Source organism: Muntiacus reevesi, chromosome 7 (genome assembly GCF_963930625.1).
Source record: "Muntiacus reevesi chromosome 7, mMunRee1.1, whole genome shotgun sequence".
NCBI classification, from domain to species: Eukaryota; Metazoa; Chordata; class Mammalia; order Artiodactyla; family Cervidae; genus Muntiacus; species Muntiacus reevesi.
In genome coordinates, this window is record NC_089255.1 from 95,816,408 (window position 1) to 95,832,494 (window position 16,087).

Consider the following 16,087-nt stretch of genomic DNA (forward strand, 5'->3'; position numbering starts at 1 on the left):
TAAATAGTAGCAGTCACCGTAGTTCAGAGTAGCTGAGCTTTCTTGTTTAATCCGCAGACCTCCCTAACAGGTGGACGCTATCTTCACCATCTTCATTCCACAGAAAGAGAAGCTCAGGCTGCGGTGATGCCATCTCTCACCCAGGTCACACAGCCCGTGAGCGGAAAGCAAGACTTAACCCGGGAGAGTAACCCAAGTGTGGGTGCTGCCTGCCGGGCCACGCGATCCACGTGGCCTCCGCCTGGAGAGGCAGGGATGCAGGGCTGGGGCAGGCCCTCTGGACACCTTTGCTGAATGAGAAATGAGTCGTTTTCAAGTCGGCTTTGGCGGACCCCCTTAAATACGGCCGCATCCACTGTCATCTCGGCAGGGCCCACCTGTGAGGGCCCGGTACTCTTCCAAACGACTCTCCCTTCCTCCAGCGTCTCCTGCCTCCAACCCGACATCATGGCCAAAAGAGCTCTCTCTCCAGCAGAAAACGCCCGTCCCGTCGCGACCCTCTTGAATCTTTCCGCAAGTCCCCACTGCCCGCAGCAGGAAGCCCGAACTCCTTGGCAAGCCTCTCCGACCACCTCTCAGGCCCAGCCCCGTCCCCCACCAGCTCCCCCACACCTCCCCGCCCCAGGCTGGCGGGATGCCCTCAGGGCGCGTTCTGAACGCATCCTTCCCACATTCCACGTCTCTGCTCCAACACTCCGGGTATGAGAGAATGGCGCACGGGTCAGGCTGCCAGGACTAAATCTGGTTTCCTCCAAGTCACTAGTCAGGTGTCCCTGAGCGTGCAGCTGCTCCTCGGGCTGCCTCAGTTTCCTCCTCTGGAAGCGGCAGGACAGACAATCCTCACACAATCGCCGTAGGGACTAAAAGAGACAAACAGCACCAAGTCCTTCCTGACCTCTGCCGGCCTCCCTGGGGCTCCCACTGTTCACACACTTCACGGAGCTCCACGCCAGCCATCATCCAAAGGATAGGAGATGACAGTGCTGGCAGGAATGCGGAGAAGAGGGAATCTCGGGCACTGTTCACGGGCTTGGAAACTGGTACAGCCGCCACAGAAAACAGTATGAGTTTCCTCAAAAATCAAAAATAGAATTACCATATGATCCAGCAATTCCACTTCTGGGAACACATCCAAAGGAAACATAAACACAAACCAGAAAAGATGTCTGCACCCCCACGCTCCTAGCATCATTTACAAGCGACGCGACGTGAGGACAACCTCAGTGGCCACTGACAGATGAACGGGTGCAGAAACCCGCAGGGATAGATAGATACAGGTATCATGGAGTATTATTCAGCTGTCAGAAGATGAGGAAATCCTGCCACTTGCACAAACACAGACAGACCTTAAGGACATTATGCTAAGTTAGATACATCAGAGGGAGAAAGACAAATGTTTGCATGATTTCACTTATGTGTGAAATGCTTTTTTTTTAAAAAACACTCATAGAGAAAAATATTAGAGATGGGGTGGGGGAAGGGGAGTTGGAGGAAAGTGCTGGAAAGCTACAACCTTCCAGTCGTAAGTCCTCGAGGGGAATGTACACTGACATATGGTATATATGAAAGCTGTAGGAAAGGAAATCTAAGAGGTCTCACCACAAAGAAAAACTGCTTCTCTCTATTGGACCTATAGGAGAGGATGGATGCCCGCTCAACTTTTGACAGTAGTCACTTCACAATAAATACTCAAACCATTATGCTGCACACCTTAAAGTTATACAGGGATATATGTTAATTATACCTCAATAAAATTGGGGGGAAATAGCTCCATAACAGTGAGCTCCAATTACTGGCTGACACTCCTCTTCCCCAAGGTTGCTCAGCCTCTTGGCAAGTGAGACTGGATGACTCGTTGTGATGAGTGGGTTGGTCTTTAGCAGCAGCATCCCTGGCCTCTTCCCAGGAACCTCGTGCACCATCTCTCCAGCGGTGACATGAAAATGTCTCCAGACGTTGTCAAATGTGCCTGCCCCCGGAAGCAACCTCCTCCCCATCAGGAACCACTGCTTAAAATTCTGAGCTCCCTGAATGATACTATAAACAGCAGCAGCAGCAATATCTACCTTTTTTTCTTTTTTTTTTTTTTGCGTACTCACCACATGCCCAGCACAGTTCAAAGCCCTTCTCATGAATTACAGAATTTAATCCTCTCAATGCCCTAAGGGTGAGGGGTTTTCAGCACCTTTTATTGATAATGAAATAGAATCACAGAGAGGTAACTTGCTCAAGGTGCATTTTATTCTCCTGTTTCCTATCCCCAAATCTAGCCTGTTACCTGATACAACGGAAGTTCAATAGCAACGTAAAGAATGCACAGATAAATCTATTAATCAGACAGTCTCCTCCATAACAGCATCGAGGTCAGGGATGGTGACCCATCTGTCTCCTCTGCAGCCCCCCAGTTCCCCCAAAAGCCCCTCCCCAGCTATAGCTCTTTTAAGCTATCTAGGCATTTCATGGGGGTTAGGCTGTTCCAGTGGCTCAGATGGCAAAGAATCTGCCTGAAATCCAGGAGACCCGGATTCGATCCTGGGTCAGGAAGATCCCAATGACTGGCACCTTCACTCTCGTATTCTTGCCTGGAGACTCCCATGCAAAGAGGGGCCTGAAGGGCCACAGTCCATGGGGTCACAAAGAGTCAGACACAACTGAGTGACTACCCCTCAAACTGTTCCAACTGCTCTGTGTTAATAATGTGACTTACACCTTCCAAATTACCTCTACAAGTGGTTCACTCAATTCAGCCAGGAGTCCCGACACCACCAGATAAATACCATCAATCTAATCTTTTACCTATTGGATACAACAATAAAAATATCGCTGAGATACAATAAGAATATTTTTTCCAGCTTAGAACACAGCACCCTGAAAACCCTCCTAAATAGCGTACTTATAATGAGCACTCCAGAGAGCGCTGCCCAGAGGACACCCTAAAGTGACAGGATGCTCCCTGGTCCAAAGCTGTTGCCACTTACAGCCTATGAAGGAAGCAGTGGACTGAAGGGCAGCGCATAATAATGTGCTTCTTTGTTGTTATTATTGGCTCTGCTGGGTCTCCACTGCTGTGAGGGCCTTTCCCCAGCTGGCGGGCCGGGGCTCCTAACTGGGACGCACCAGCTTATTGCAGTGACTTCTCTCGCCTCGGTGCACGGGCTTCAGCAGTTGTCTCGCAAGGGCTCAGGAATCGTGGCCCGGGGTTCTCGAGAGTGGCTCAGCAGCTGTGCACCAGAGGCTTAGCTGCTCCACAGCATGTGGGATCTTCCCGGACCAGGGACTGAACCGTGTCTCCTGCATTGGCAGCCAGATTCTTTACCCCGGAGCCACTAGGGAAGCCCCAGTAGTGTGATTCTTAATTGACACAGGTTCAGCATTTTAACTGCTTAGCCTTCAAAAACTGTAGACAAACACAGGTATAAACCCTTACCCCACAGCAGATGGAGACCTTAAGGTGTCCCATATCCAGGACTGAGAGTCAATGCATATAAAGGAGGGGGCTGGGGAAAGCAATGTTTTCTGTTAGACGCAAGGAACTCCAATGCTTTTTGACTCTGCTAAAATTCTGGAAAGCGTTAAACATGAAGCAAATGTTTAAGAGAGAATTAAGCTAATGATCAAGCAAGAACTACTGAAAGGGCTAAAGACTCATTGGGTGAGACAAAGAAGAGTCAGGGAGACCTCACTTTGAGTCCCAGCTCTGCCACATTGATGGTTGGAAAGGTTTTCAGCCTCTTTTAGCATCGGTTTCTTTACCTGTGAAATGGGTATAGTAGTGCCAACTTAGAATGTTATTGGAGAGATTAAATGAGATGATGGATAGAAGGTGCCTAGCTCATGACAGATACCTAACAAAGGGTAGATTTTTAAATTATTATAAAAATGATCTCACAAAATGATCTCGTGTGCACACACACACACCCCTCATTTCACAGAGGAAACTTTGAAGTCAAAGGATGGGTCTTAACGGCAACACCGGAACTACCCTCTGTCATCCTGTCCTTCATTCTAGCCTCTGAATTCTTTCATAAAGGAAAAGACCAAAGAATGGACAATAGGGAAATACTGAGTTAATAAAGAAATGCATGAATAAGCTCAGATACCTCATGGCATCACCAGTGTTAGAGATTTCGTTTGATATCTCATTCCAAAAGCACTTCTCTCTTGGGTAATAATTAGATGCAAAGCCATGCAGAGGCTACATGTGGATGCAAAGATAATAAGACATGATCCCTTTCCCCAATATCTCATCATCTAAGGAAGGAAAATTCAGGCATGAGTCCAGATTAAATCCAGGCCACCTATTAGGTTATTACATGTACTGCAACTAATTAAAAAGGGTCTCATTACATATCAATGTAGCATGTATAATTCCTTACTTAAAATTACTCCAGAATTATGTTCTCCACTCTTTTTTTTTTTTTTGTTCTCCACTCTTTACAGCAATTTGAGCCTTACACCTGTGCTAAACAGATTAGCACAACACTCTCATCATCAGAAAACTGTTAGTATTTTCCTATAAAAGGAGGGAAAAAAAAGACAAGGCCATCTAATAAAGAGTGATATGAAACATTGCCCATATCTTTTTAAACAGTAAGGTTTTATTTTTTTTAATAAAAATTGTAGGACATAGTATGAAGTCATATGCATTCCCAGAAGGAAAATGTATATTTCTATTAAATTTAAGAGTCAAGTCTGAGGTGGCTCAGTGGTAAAGAATCTGCCTACCAAAATAGGAGACGTGGGTTCGATCCGTGAGTCGGGTAGATCCCCTGGAGAAGGAAATGGCAACCCACTCCAGTGTTCTTGCTGGAAATCCCATGGACAGAGGAGACTGGGGGGCTACAGCCCGTGGGCTCGCAAGAGTCAGACACAACTTAGTGACTAAACCGCCACCACCAAGTGAGATTATAGAAACATTTAAAAGATTATATACTAACAAGAGAAATAATGCAACTACAACAAAGGGGCCAGATCATAAGCGGCCTCAGAATTCCCTACCTATCAGTGGAGCTGAAAATAAATAAATAAGCCAGCCCAGACTTGTGACTCCTATGGCAAACTGATGTGTAGTAACCGTTAGAATGTTCTACTGGATTATACTTGCTTTACGACACTGTGTCACTTTCAGTTATACACATTTGTACTCTCAACTGTCCCCACCCCCACCCCAGGTCATCACAGAGCAGCTTCCCACGTCGACTTTACACATGGTAGGGCATGCATGTCGGTCCTAACTTCCCCATCTGTCCCCCTCTCTTCTTCCTCCCCCACCCCCAGCCCCCTGCCCGCACTGCTAAGGCCACACATCTGCATCTCTACTCCTGACCTGGAACTAGCTTCATCTGGACCGTTTTTCTATTCATAGATTCTATATACATGCATTAAAATGAGGCACATGCTTAGTTGCTAAGTCGTGTCTGACTCTTTGTGACCCCATAGACTGTAGCCAGCCAGGCTCCTCTGTCCATGGGATTCTCCAGGCAAGAATATTGGCATGGGTTGCCATTTCCTCCTCCAGGAGATCCTCCTGACCCAGGGATCAAACCCATGTCTCTGGCAACTCCTTCATTGACAGGTGTATTCTTTATCACCGAGATACCTGGGAAGCCCACGTGCATTGATATATGATATTCATTTTTCCCTTGGGGTTCACAGGTAGCTCAGTTGGTAAAGAATCTGCCTGCAATGCAGGAGACCCCAGTTTGATTCATGGGTCGGGAAGACCTGCTGGAGAATGGATAGGCTACCCACTCCAGCATTCTCCTACCATTAGAATTTCATGTGGGTCACACCAGGGCCAAAAGGAATTGTGGAAGCTCTCTTCTCCATCCCTCTGCCTTCCAAACTTTAGAATCCCCAGAAAAACGGGGCTCTCCCTTGCCTCCGTAAGCGTCACCGCCCTCCACCAGTATGCCTCGTGGTTCAGGAGGGTGTGCAGATTGGAAACCAAACCGCAGCCTCAGAAGCTCCACCCTCCGTCACCTCCACGGTGAAGCCCTCCAACCGGGCTCTCAGCAGCCTCCCTCTCCTCTTCCTGGGACTCGGTCTCTCTGCCTGAGGTGCTCCTCAAGCCTCCTGTTTCTCTCCCCCCCCATACCACCTTAGATGACTCCCGGTCCCCCACACTCCCTTCCAGCCTCACTTCACCCCGCCAACGCCACCCCACCTCTGCGTCCTCTGCCCGGCTTCCACAGGCAGAAGCCCAAAGTTCTCCACCTCCATTTTTTTAAATATTTTTTCCTTCCTATCCAAAATACAGGAAGGGCCCAGCACGGTGCCTGACACACAGTGAATGTTCAAAACAGCGCCTTGCTCATCGCTGTTACGGACATCCCGACTGCTTCATCCTCGCAAAGCCACCCAAACCTCCCCAAGTCTCTGGCGGCCTCCCCACCCCACTTGCGGTAGCCTTTTCTCTGCCCCATTCTCACTCCCCTGGGACAGGTTAAGACACCCCTGCTTGCTTAAAATTCTTTCTCTGGCTTCCAGGCCACCCTCTTACCCAGCATCTCACACAGAGGTAAGGGTGAATCAGCCTACATCAGTGGCCTTGAACTTGACAACATCAGCCCGCGGCAGCCGCTGAGCACGGCATCCCAGAGCGGAGGATGCAGAGCGCCGCCTGCTGCTGTGTGGTCCGGGGGACCCTAATCTGCACCCTGTCGCAGGTCTCCACTCGAATGTCACCTCCCAGCGAGGTCCCCCTCACCACCAGGGGCATCCCGACCACAGGCAAGGCTCAGCGAGCCAGAAAGACAGACGTGCAGGCCGCCCTCTCCCCCGCGGGCAAGGCGAAGGCCACTCCCTCCCTGCTCACCTGGATCAGCGTCTCCAGCTCCTGGGGGCTCACACAAACATGATCCCGCAGGAATTCCGCCTTCTCCAAGGCGATGGTGTTCTTTTGGCTGCTCTCAAAGGGCTGCTCCAACGCCCGGAAGACGAGGCCACCCGTGACGAGGTAGACCACCACGACCACGAAGACGGCAACCACGGTCTTCCACTTCATGACGGTCTGCAGGCCCCCCTGGGCCGCGCCTTCCATCCTGGCCAGGACCGCGGCTCGGGAGGGCGCGGCGAGGCGAGGCGCCGGGGCGGCCCCGTTAGCGGCGGCCTTGGGCGGGCACGCCGGGGGCGCCGCTGCAGGAACGGCCACTGGGAAGCGGGGCGGGCGAGAGGGAGAAGAGATTCGTTTATAAACGCACAACCCGCCGTGTCACCGCGCAAGCCGGCTGTCAAACGGGAGGGTTCAACGTGGGTTCCCCAAGCCCGCAGTGAGGGAATTCAACCAGTTGCTAGGTCTCTGCTTGAATGATAAAAGCTGAGCACCAGGGGTTCTAGTTTTCAAAATAATGATAATATTAATTGAATCTGAAATGTGTATATTTCTCTACAAGGGTCCAAATCTGAAAGCCATGTCTCTGTTATTTATCATTCAGCTCCTCCCTCCAGTTTCTTGTTAAGCAAAGACTACAGCTTCCCTGATAGCTCAGCTGGTAAAGAATCCGTCTGCAATGCAGGAGACCCGGGTTTGATTCCTGGTCCGGAAGATCTGCTGGAGAAGGGAAAGGCTACCCACTCCAATGTTCTTGGGCTTCCCTAGTGGCTCAGTTGGTGAAGAATCTGCCTGCAGTGCGGGAGACCTGGGTTCCCTGGGTTGGGAAGATGCCCTGGTGAAGGGAAGAGCTACCCACTCCAGTATTCTGGTCTGGAGAAGTCCATGGACCGTACAGTCCATGGGGTCGCAAAGAGTCGGACATGACTGAGCGACTTTCACTTTCAGTTTCAAGATAGACAACAAACCACCATATTTTAAAAAGAAGTATATTGTTCAATTTGGAGAGGAAATAAGTAGGAAAAGGATACCCAGCAGATTTGTCCAAGCACTGAGGGCTAGGTGATACCAAAAGTATAGAAGATACGAGCATCTGGCAAGTTTAAAAGTTCTTTTCTTGAGGTCACAAAAGAAGGGTGAGCTTCCCATACAGGAGAAGGGTCCAAACTCAAACACAGCGCCTCTCAGATCAAGATGGAAGAAAGGACACGGAACTCACTTCCCCTATGAGCTGTGCCCCTGGGAGGGGACTCAGAGGAGAACGGAGATTAAACTGGGCAAAGACTCTCCCTGGGAAGCATATATAGTGGGGGCCCTACCCCTGGAGTTTTATTAAAAATGAGCTCCCCTGGAGGGCTGGTGGGACTAACAGGAAGCCGTGGGAAGCCTGGACTCCACTCAAGAGGAGTGCGCTTGTGCTGGCTCGTTCCCAAAGCAGAGCAGAGAGGGAAAACTGAAACCGCACAGGTGGCCAACTGGTCTACCACAGCTACTTCAGTGTGTGTGCCAGCCTGAGCTGGGGGAACATTCCAGCCCTGCCTGTCTCAAATCACAGTTCCACAGTGGGATGGGAGCTGCTATGACCAAGGAGGACCTCAGCTGTGAGACACCGAGGCAGCTCAAACCTGAAGCAGCACCTGAGCAGGACGGAGGCAGACATTGCTCTCAGACCGGGCAGACCCCTGACGGCAGCCGGACCACTACAGCCTGTACACCCCAGCCCTCACCAAGTGCCTAGGACAGCCCCTCTCACTCCCCCGGAGTGAGGGTGCCAGTGCTAGGAGGGAAAGAGCGCGCACTTGAAGGGAGCCGAGCTAGCTTGGAAGTTCAGCCCTCAGAGATTCTGCTTCAACAACCTGGAGGCTGACCTTGCCCCACCCCCCCGCCCACCAAACAGTGATGATGGGCACTCGGCACAGAAGCCCCGGGCACACCTGTTCCAGCCCTAGACCCTCCGCCTCCACTCCCACCTCCCACCAAGGCGGTAGCTGTCAGCACAGCCCGAGGAAGGATGTCACTTGTGTTCCCATCACATCCAACTCTTCCACCAAAGCCACTGGGCAGGAACTCCAACAAAGATAGAGAAGGAAAGGGAGAAAACAGAGGAACTTGTCTCAGTTGGAAGAGCAAGAGAAAAACCCCTGAAAAAAATAATTACTGAAACCAAAATAAACGACTTACCAAATGAAAAATTCAAAGCACTAGTAATAAGAACACTAACTCAATTAGGGAAAAGAATAGAGTAACACAGTGAGGATTTTAACAGGGAACGACAAAATAAAAGGAATCACCCAGAACCAAAGAAAACAATAGCTGAAATAAAAACCCACTAGAAGGACATAATAGCAGACTGGCTGACACAGAAAAATACACAAGGAATCGGAAGACAGAACAGTGGAAATCACCCACCACAGCCAAAAGAAAAATAAATTTTAAAATGAGAACAGTTTAAGAAATCTCTAGGATAACATCAAGTGTACCAACATTCCCATTATAACGGACCCAGAAAGAGAAGAGAGAGAGAGAAGGGGGCTGAAAATACATTTTATGAAATTCTGACTGAAAACTTTCCAAATCTAAAGAAGGAAACATACATCCAACTACAGGAAGAACAGAGGGTCTCAAACAAGATGAACCTAAACAGACAGACACCAAGATATAACATAATTAAAATAGCAAAACTTAAAGAGAGAATTCTAAAGACAGCAAGAAAGAAAAAAAAGTCATATACAAGGGATCCCCCAGAAGGCTATCAGCTGATTTTTCTGCAGAAACTTTGTAGGAAAGACAGGAGTTTCATGACATATTCAAAGTACAAAAAGGGAAAAACCTGCAACCTAGGACACTCTACCCAGCAAGATTATCGATTAGAATTGAAGGAGAGAAAAAGAAATTCTCAGATAAGTAAAAACTAAGAGTTCATCAATACTAAACCAACCCTAAAAGAAAGGTTAAATGGTCTTCTCTAAGCAGAAAAGAAAAGACTACAAGAAGTATCTATAGATAAAGAAAAAAAATCTCATTAGTAAAGTACATACTAAAGTCTGAGGTTCAACCACTTAAGTAAGCTAGTATGAAGATTAAAAGACAAAAAATGTTGTAAAATCAAGTATAACTACAATAATCAAGAGGGATAAACATGAAAATGCAAAATATTACATCAAAAACAAAAAAAATGCGTGAAAGAGAAGTAAAACATGTAGATTTTTTAGAATGTGTTTGAACTTAGAGGACTACCTTTTTAAAACAAATAGATACAATTGTAGGTCAACATATAAGAATCCCATGGTAACCACAAGTCAAAAGTTAGAATTCACAAAAACAAGAGAGAAAAGAATACAAGCGTACCGGTAAAGAAAATCATCAAACAAGCCAGGGAACTAAAAGAACAAGAACTATAAAAACAACCAGAAAGCAAGTAATAAAATGACAATAAGTACACACACATTGTTACTATAAATGTCAAATAACTAAATGCTCCAGTTGAAAGATATAGGGTGATTGGATAAGAAAACAAGACCTATGTATAAGCTGCTTACAAGAGACTTACTGCAGAACTTAAGACAGACAGAGACTGAAAGTGAGGGAATGAAAAAAAAATGTCATGCTAATCATAGCAACAGGAAAGTAGAGGTCGCAATACCCATATCAGACAAAACATACTTTAAAACAAAGTCAGAGAAAAAGGCAAGGAAGGGCATTACATAATGATAAATGAATCAATACAAGAAGAGGATATTACACTCATTAACATACACATATCCACTACAAGAGCATCTAAATATATAAAGCAAATATTAACACACATAACAAGAGAAATTGACAATACTATAATAGTAGGGGACTTTAACTTACGCTGACATACAGATCATATAGATAGAAAATCAATAAGGCAATACAGGTCTTAAATGAGGGGCTTCAAGGCAGGAGATGTGAGAGATGCGGCTTTGATCCCGGGTCAGGAAGATCCCCTGGAGAAGGAAATGGCAACCCCCTCCAGTCTTCTTGCCTGGAGAATCCCATGGACAGAGGAGCCTGGCGGGCTGCAGTCCACAGGGTCGCAAAGAGTCAGACACGACGGAATCAAATTAGCACACAGGCAGCCAGGCAGCCTTCCCTAAAGACATTACACTCAGACTTCTACCTGCCCTTGCTGCCACGGGGACGCCCAGCCGTGCCCAGGGCCGCTTTCTTTCCATTTTGCCCTCATCTCCCATTCACCCGTCCTCCTCGCTGCATCTCGCTCCCTGGCACCTCTCACCGTCGCCGCGGTCTCGCCTCACCCAGGCCACCATCACACCCTGCTCGGTCCAGTGCAAAGGCCTCACCAGGGACCTCCTGGCTTCCACTTTCACCCACCTCCTGAGCCGTAAGTCTGGTGTTCCCAGTTGTGGCAATGAAAAGGAGGAAAGAGGAATGAGCTTTGCTTTCGGAAATGAGATTTTCTTTCTTTTCTTTTCCTTTATTGAGGACAAAGAATATAAAAAGAATAGGCCTCATCACTCCCAGATTTTACTTCGTTCCTAATCTGTAGTCTATAACTAAGTTGGCTCTCCTCAAAACTAACCTAACTCTGCACTGAGCTACATCCTGCACCTACCACCATTTACCTCTATGCTGATTACATCCTGTGCCTTCACTGCGCTCCCTTTGCAGACCACTTTTTGTAGCTTTTTGCATTTCAGAAAGAAGGCCGCAGGACAATAAACCAGAGACAAACGAACCCAATGAGCTGACGCCCGCTATGATTTTTTAAACAAAGTAAGGAGAAGAAGAAGGGGCTTCCCCGGTGGTTCAGCAGTAAAGAATCTGCCTGCAATTCAGGAGCCGCAAGAGACGTGAGTTCGAGCCCTGGGTCGGGAAGATCCCCTGGAGGAGGGCACGGCAACCCACTCCAGTGTTCTTGCCTGGAGAATCGTGGACAGAGGAGCCTGGCGGGGTACAGTCCATGGGGTTGCAAAGAGTCAGACGCGACTAAAGCAACTTGACACGCACACAAGAAGAAGGTAAGACCTTCATTACTTTGAGCCTTATCATTTTCCCTAAAACTATGAGACCCAGGCTATGGACAGTGTCTCAGTTCCCCCGGGAGGAGGTCACAGTTCTTGAGGCACTAGCCTGCTGTGTTTCCCCCTCTGCCAGCTGAGGACTAAAGTCATCTTTCTATTTCTTCCAAATTCTGTATCAGTAATTTTTATTCAGCGCTGATGGGCAGAGAAAGCCAACATTTGGGTGGTAACAACATCACTTCTTGATGCACCTCCTCTATTTCTCCCCTGCTTCTTCCGTGGTCAGTAAAATAATAGCCCCCAAAGATGCCCTTGTTCTCATCCCTGGGAGCAATGAATACATTACTTTATGTACCAAAAGGAACTATGCAGATATGATTAAGCCAAAGATCTTGAGTTGGAAAGACTGTTGCTGTTGTTCAGTCACTCTGCATGTCCAGCCCATGGATTGCAGCTCACCAGGCCTCCCTGTCTATCACCATCTCCTAGAATTTGTTCAAACCCATGTCCATCAAGTCAGTGCTGCCACCCAACCGTCTCATCCTGTCATCCCCTTCTCCTTCCACCTTCAATCTTTCCCAGCATCGGGGTCTTTTCCAATGAGTCAGCTCTTCACATCAGGTGGTCAAAGTATTGGAGTTTCAGCTTCAGCATCAGTCCTTCCAATGAACACCCAGGACTGATCTCCTTTAGGATGGACTGGTTGGATCTCCTTGCAGTCCAAGGGACTCTCAAGAGTCTTCTCCAACACCACAGTTCAAAAGCATCCATTCTTCAGCACTGAGCTTTCTTTACAGTCCAACTCTCACATGCATGCACGACCACTGGAAAAACCATAGCCTTGCATACAGACTACATATGTGTGCATGCTAAGTCACTTCAGTAGTGTCTGACTCTTTGTGACCCCAGGGACTGTAGCCCGCCAGGCTCCTCTGCCCATGGGATTCTCCAGGAAACAGTACTGGCGTGAGTTGCCATGCCCTCCTCCAGGGGATCTTCCCGACCCAGGGTTCGAACCCGCATCTCTTTTGTCTGCGGCATTGGCAGGCGGCTTCTTTCCCACTAGTGCCGCCTGGGAAGCCGCGGACTATATATACACACCAACAGAGGACGCTGTGATGAGCCCATCTCCTGCTCAGAAACCACGCCGCTCTCGCTCTAAGTCGCCTTGTGAGCTGGGACTTGCCCCTGGAGCTGTCTGTGCCCCGAGCCACCAAGAAGCGAGACTGGCCCGATGCGGGTGGCGGTGGCGACAGGAGCCCCCGCCCCTTCCCACACACCTGCTGTGTGCCCGTCACGCCGATGCACACTCAGTTTACATCGTCCCACTGGGTCCTCACCACGCGGTACTCTCACCCTGCGAGAGCCCAGGTCCTCCCAGAAGCAGACCAAGCGGGGATTAAATGGGCGTGGGTTTTATTAAGGGAAACACAGTCAGGGGCGAGGACGGACGGCAGACACGCAGTGAGTCTGATCCCGCTGGTGCAGACAGGGGAGAGAGGGTGGGCGAGGGAGTTCTGGACCCCCGAGGCCTAAGGAAGCCTCAGCACGGCTGATGAGGAGCTCTCCAGCCCGAGTCAGCCATCCTCAGGGTCCTGCATCCTGAGAAGAGACCCCCGTTAGGGTCCCTGCTGCCCTGACCCGGGGCTGGAAGCGGTCCATGGGAGGCGGGCCCAGAGCGTGTGTCAGAGAGCATCCGGGCCCTTGCTCGGGAATACGCCCTCCAGCTGGAGGCCTGCACGGGGTCTCATGGCATCAGTCACGTCCACTTCACAGATAAAGGAACTGAGACCCAGACAGCTTAGAGATCGGAGCCCAGGTCAGGCGGCCAGACAGCGGCGGAGCCAGGATTCAAATTAGAATAACCAGACCTCAAAGTCAGTTCACCTCTGGAGCGCAGGAACAGAAAGCTAGGAAAAAAGGAAATTCCAGGGAAAACGTAAAAAAAAAAAAAAAAAAAGAAAAACGAAAAGCTCAGAGACTTCACTTTGAAACATGTAAACAGTTTACATAATTCTAAAACAAAATCAATGTTAAAAAATGAGTCGCTGCCCTATATTATACATGAAAGAGTAAATCCTAAGAGTTCTCATCATCTGGGGGGAAAAAACCCTTTTTTTCTATTTCTTTAACGCTGTATCTACATGAGATGATGGATGTTCACTAAACTTATTGTGGTAATCGCTTCATAATGTAGAGAAGTCACATCATTTTGCTGTGTACCTTAAACCCACACAGTTCTGTATGTCAGTTATAGCTCAATAAAATTGGACGGTTAAACAAAATTAAAAGAAATTCCAGTTGGAAAAAGCACTTTTTCATCTAAAATGTGCCAATAATGGATGCTTCCCTGGTAGCTCAGTGGTAAAGCTTCCACTTGCAATGCAGAAGACCCAAGTTCGATCCCTGGGCTGGGAAGATCCCCTAGAGAAGGAACTGGCAACCCACTCCAGTATTCTGGCCTGGAGAATCCCTTGGACAGAGGGGCCTGGTGGGCTACAGTCCATGGGGTCACAAAGAGTCAGACACGACTGAGCAACTAACACTTAACATATAAAGTAATCGCCAATCATAGTCACCACTTCAACAGAAAGGGATTTGGCGACAGAGGTGCTGTCAAGACTTGAGATAGAAAATGTTGGAAGATGATGTCCCTTCAGTTAATCTTCATTTTGAAATGTTTCCTCACAAATGGTAGCTCCTTCTGTCTTTTTAACCTAACTGTGGGAGGATACGGGGGCACATGTGGGAATCTCCTTGTCTGAACAAGCTCTTAGTAACTTTGTTTTATTCAGGCTTCCGCTTGCCCCATACACGCCCCACACACTTGACTGCATCATCCATTCCTACATCCAACTGACAAACACGTGAGTCTGCCGGGCACCACGCCTGGCGCTGGGGATGGATAAATGAATGAGACACCTCGTTGCTTTCGGATCTAATGGGAGAGCTGACAGAGATCCACACCCGTGTGAACCGAGTGCACCTTCGCTAAACCTGTGCGGGGGCAGGGGTCGCGATCTATCCCCCACGGACAGGTGAGGAGCTGAGGCCAGGGGAGGTGACACCGACCAGCCTGTCGCCAGCTGGTAAGCAGGGATCCAGCTTCAGACCCCTAGCCCCCAGGGCCTGCACCCTTCCACAGCACCTGGGCCAAATGGCACCCACGGGATTAAAAAAAAATGCAGCCACCTAGGGGGCACCCCTGTCACGTGGCAACGGGACTGCCTGTCAACCCACGCAAAGCGCAGCGGTGAAGGCAACACACGGGCGGCAGGCAGGGACACCCGCTTCCCCTCCGCAGCCACGACCCCCCAGGTCCGGCTCTGCTCCAGGGCCTCCTGCACAGGCAGCTCAGAGCTTCCAGAGAGCCCCCGGGGGGAGCTGAGCCGGGCAGAGGGGAGGAGAGAGGAGGAGACCATCCCAGCCCCAACAGCCCGGCGTCACAGCAGCCGGCGGGGGGCCTCTGAGAAGAGCCGAGAGGATGCATGTGCTGCCTCTAATCCCAGGCACCCTGGCAGCCAAACCTGGCTTTTCCTGTTCCCACGTGACAGCTTCACCTGAAACATGATCCAGCCGGCCCTGGTGAGAACGCAGCGATGATCACTTTAACAGTCTTGATTTTAAAGTCTAGTTACGAGAGAAACGCAAATCAAAACCACAGTGAGGGGTAACCTCACCCTAGTCACAAGGCCATCAGCAAAAACTCAAAGAGCAAACACTGGAGAGGGTATGGAGAAGAGGGAACCCTCGTACACGGCTGGTGGGAATGCAAACTGGTCCAGCCACTGTGGAGAACAGTGTGGAGATTCCTTAGAAAAACCAAACACAGAACTACTATACGACCGAGCAATTCCACTGCTGGGCATGTATCTGGAGAAAATCATTATTTGAAAGGATACATGCACCCCAGTGTTCATTGCAGTGCTATTTACAATAGTCAGAACACAGAAGCAACAGCAGAGGAATAGAGATAAGATAAGAAGATACACATATGCAATGTAAATAAGGAAAGAATGAAATAATGCCATTTGCAGCAACATCGATGGGCCTAGAGATTGTCGTACTGAGTGAAGTAAGTCAGACAGAGAAAGACAAATATCATATGATATCGCCTATATGTGGAGTCTTTAAAAGGGTACAAATGAACTTATCTGCAAAACAGAAATGGAGGTACAGATGTAGAAAACACACTTATAGTCACCGGGGGTAAGAAGGGGGACGGGATAAACTGGGATGTGGGGAT

General features: G+C 48.8%; 1 protein-coding gene across 1 annotated transcript in view; it reads right to left on the reverse strand.

The window, feature by feature from the left end:
* The window catches only part of KCNK10 (potassium two pore domain channel subfamily K member 10), a 142,564-nt gene that overhangs the window by 72,944 nt on the left and 53,533 nt on the right, over window positions 1-16,087 (reverse strand). Inside the window, exon 2 of the mRNA XM_065941041.1 lies at window positions 6,818-7,152. Within this exon, the coding sequence (XP_065797113.1) occupies window positions 6,818-7,152 (335 nt within the window). The remainder of the gene's footprint in view (window positions 1-6,817; window positions 7,153-16,087) is intronic.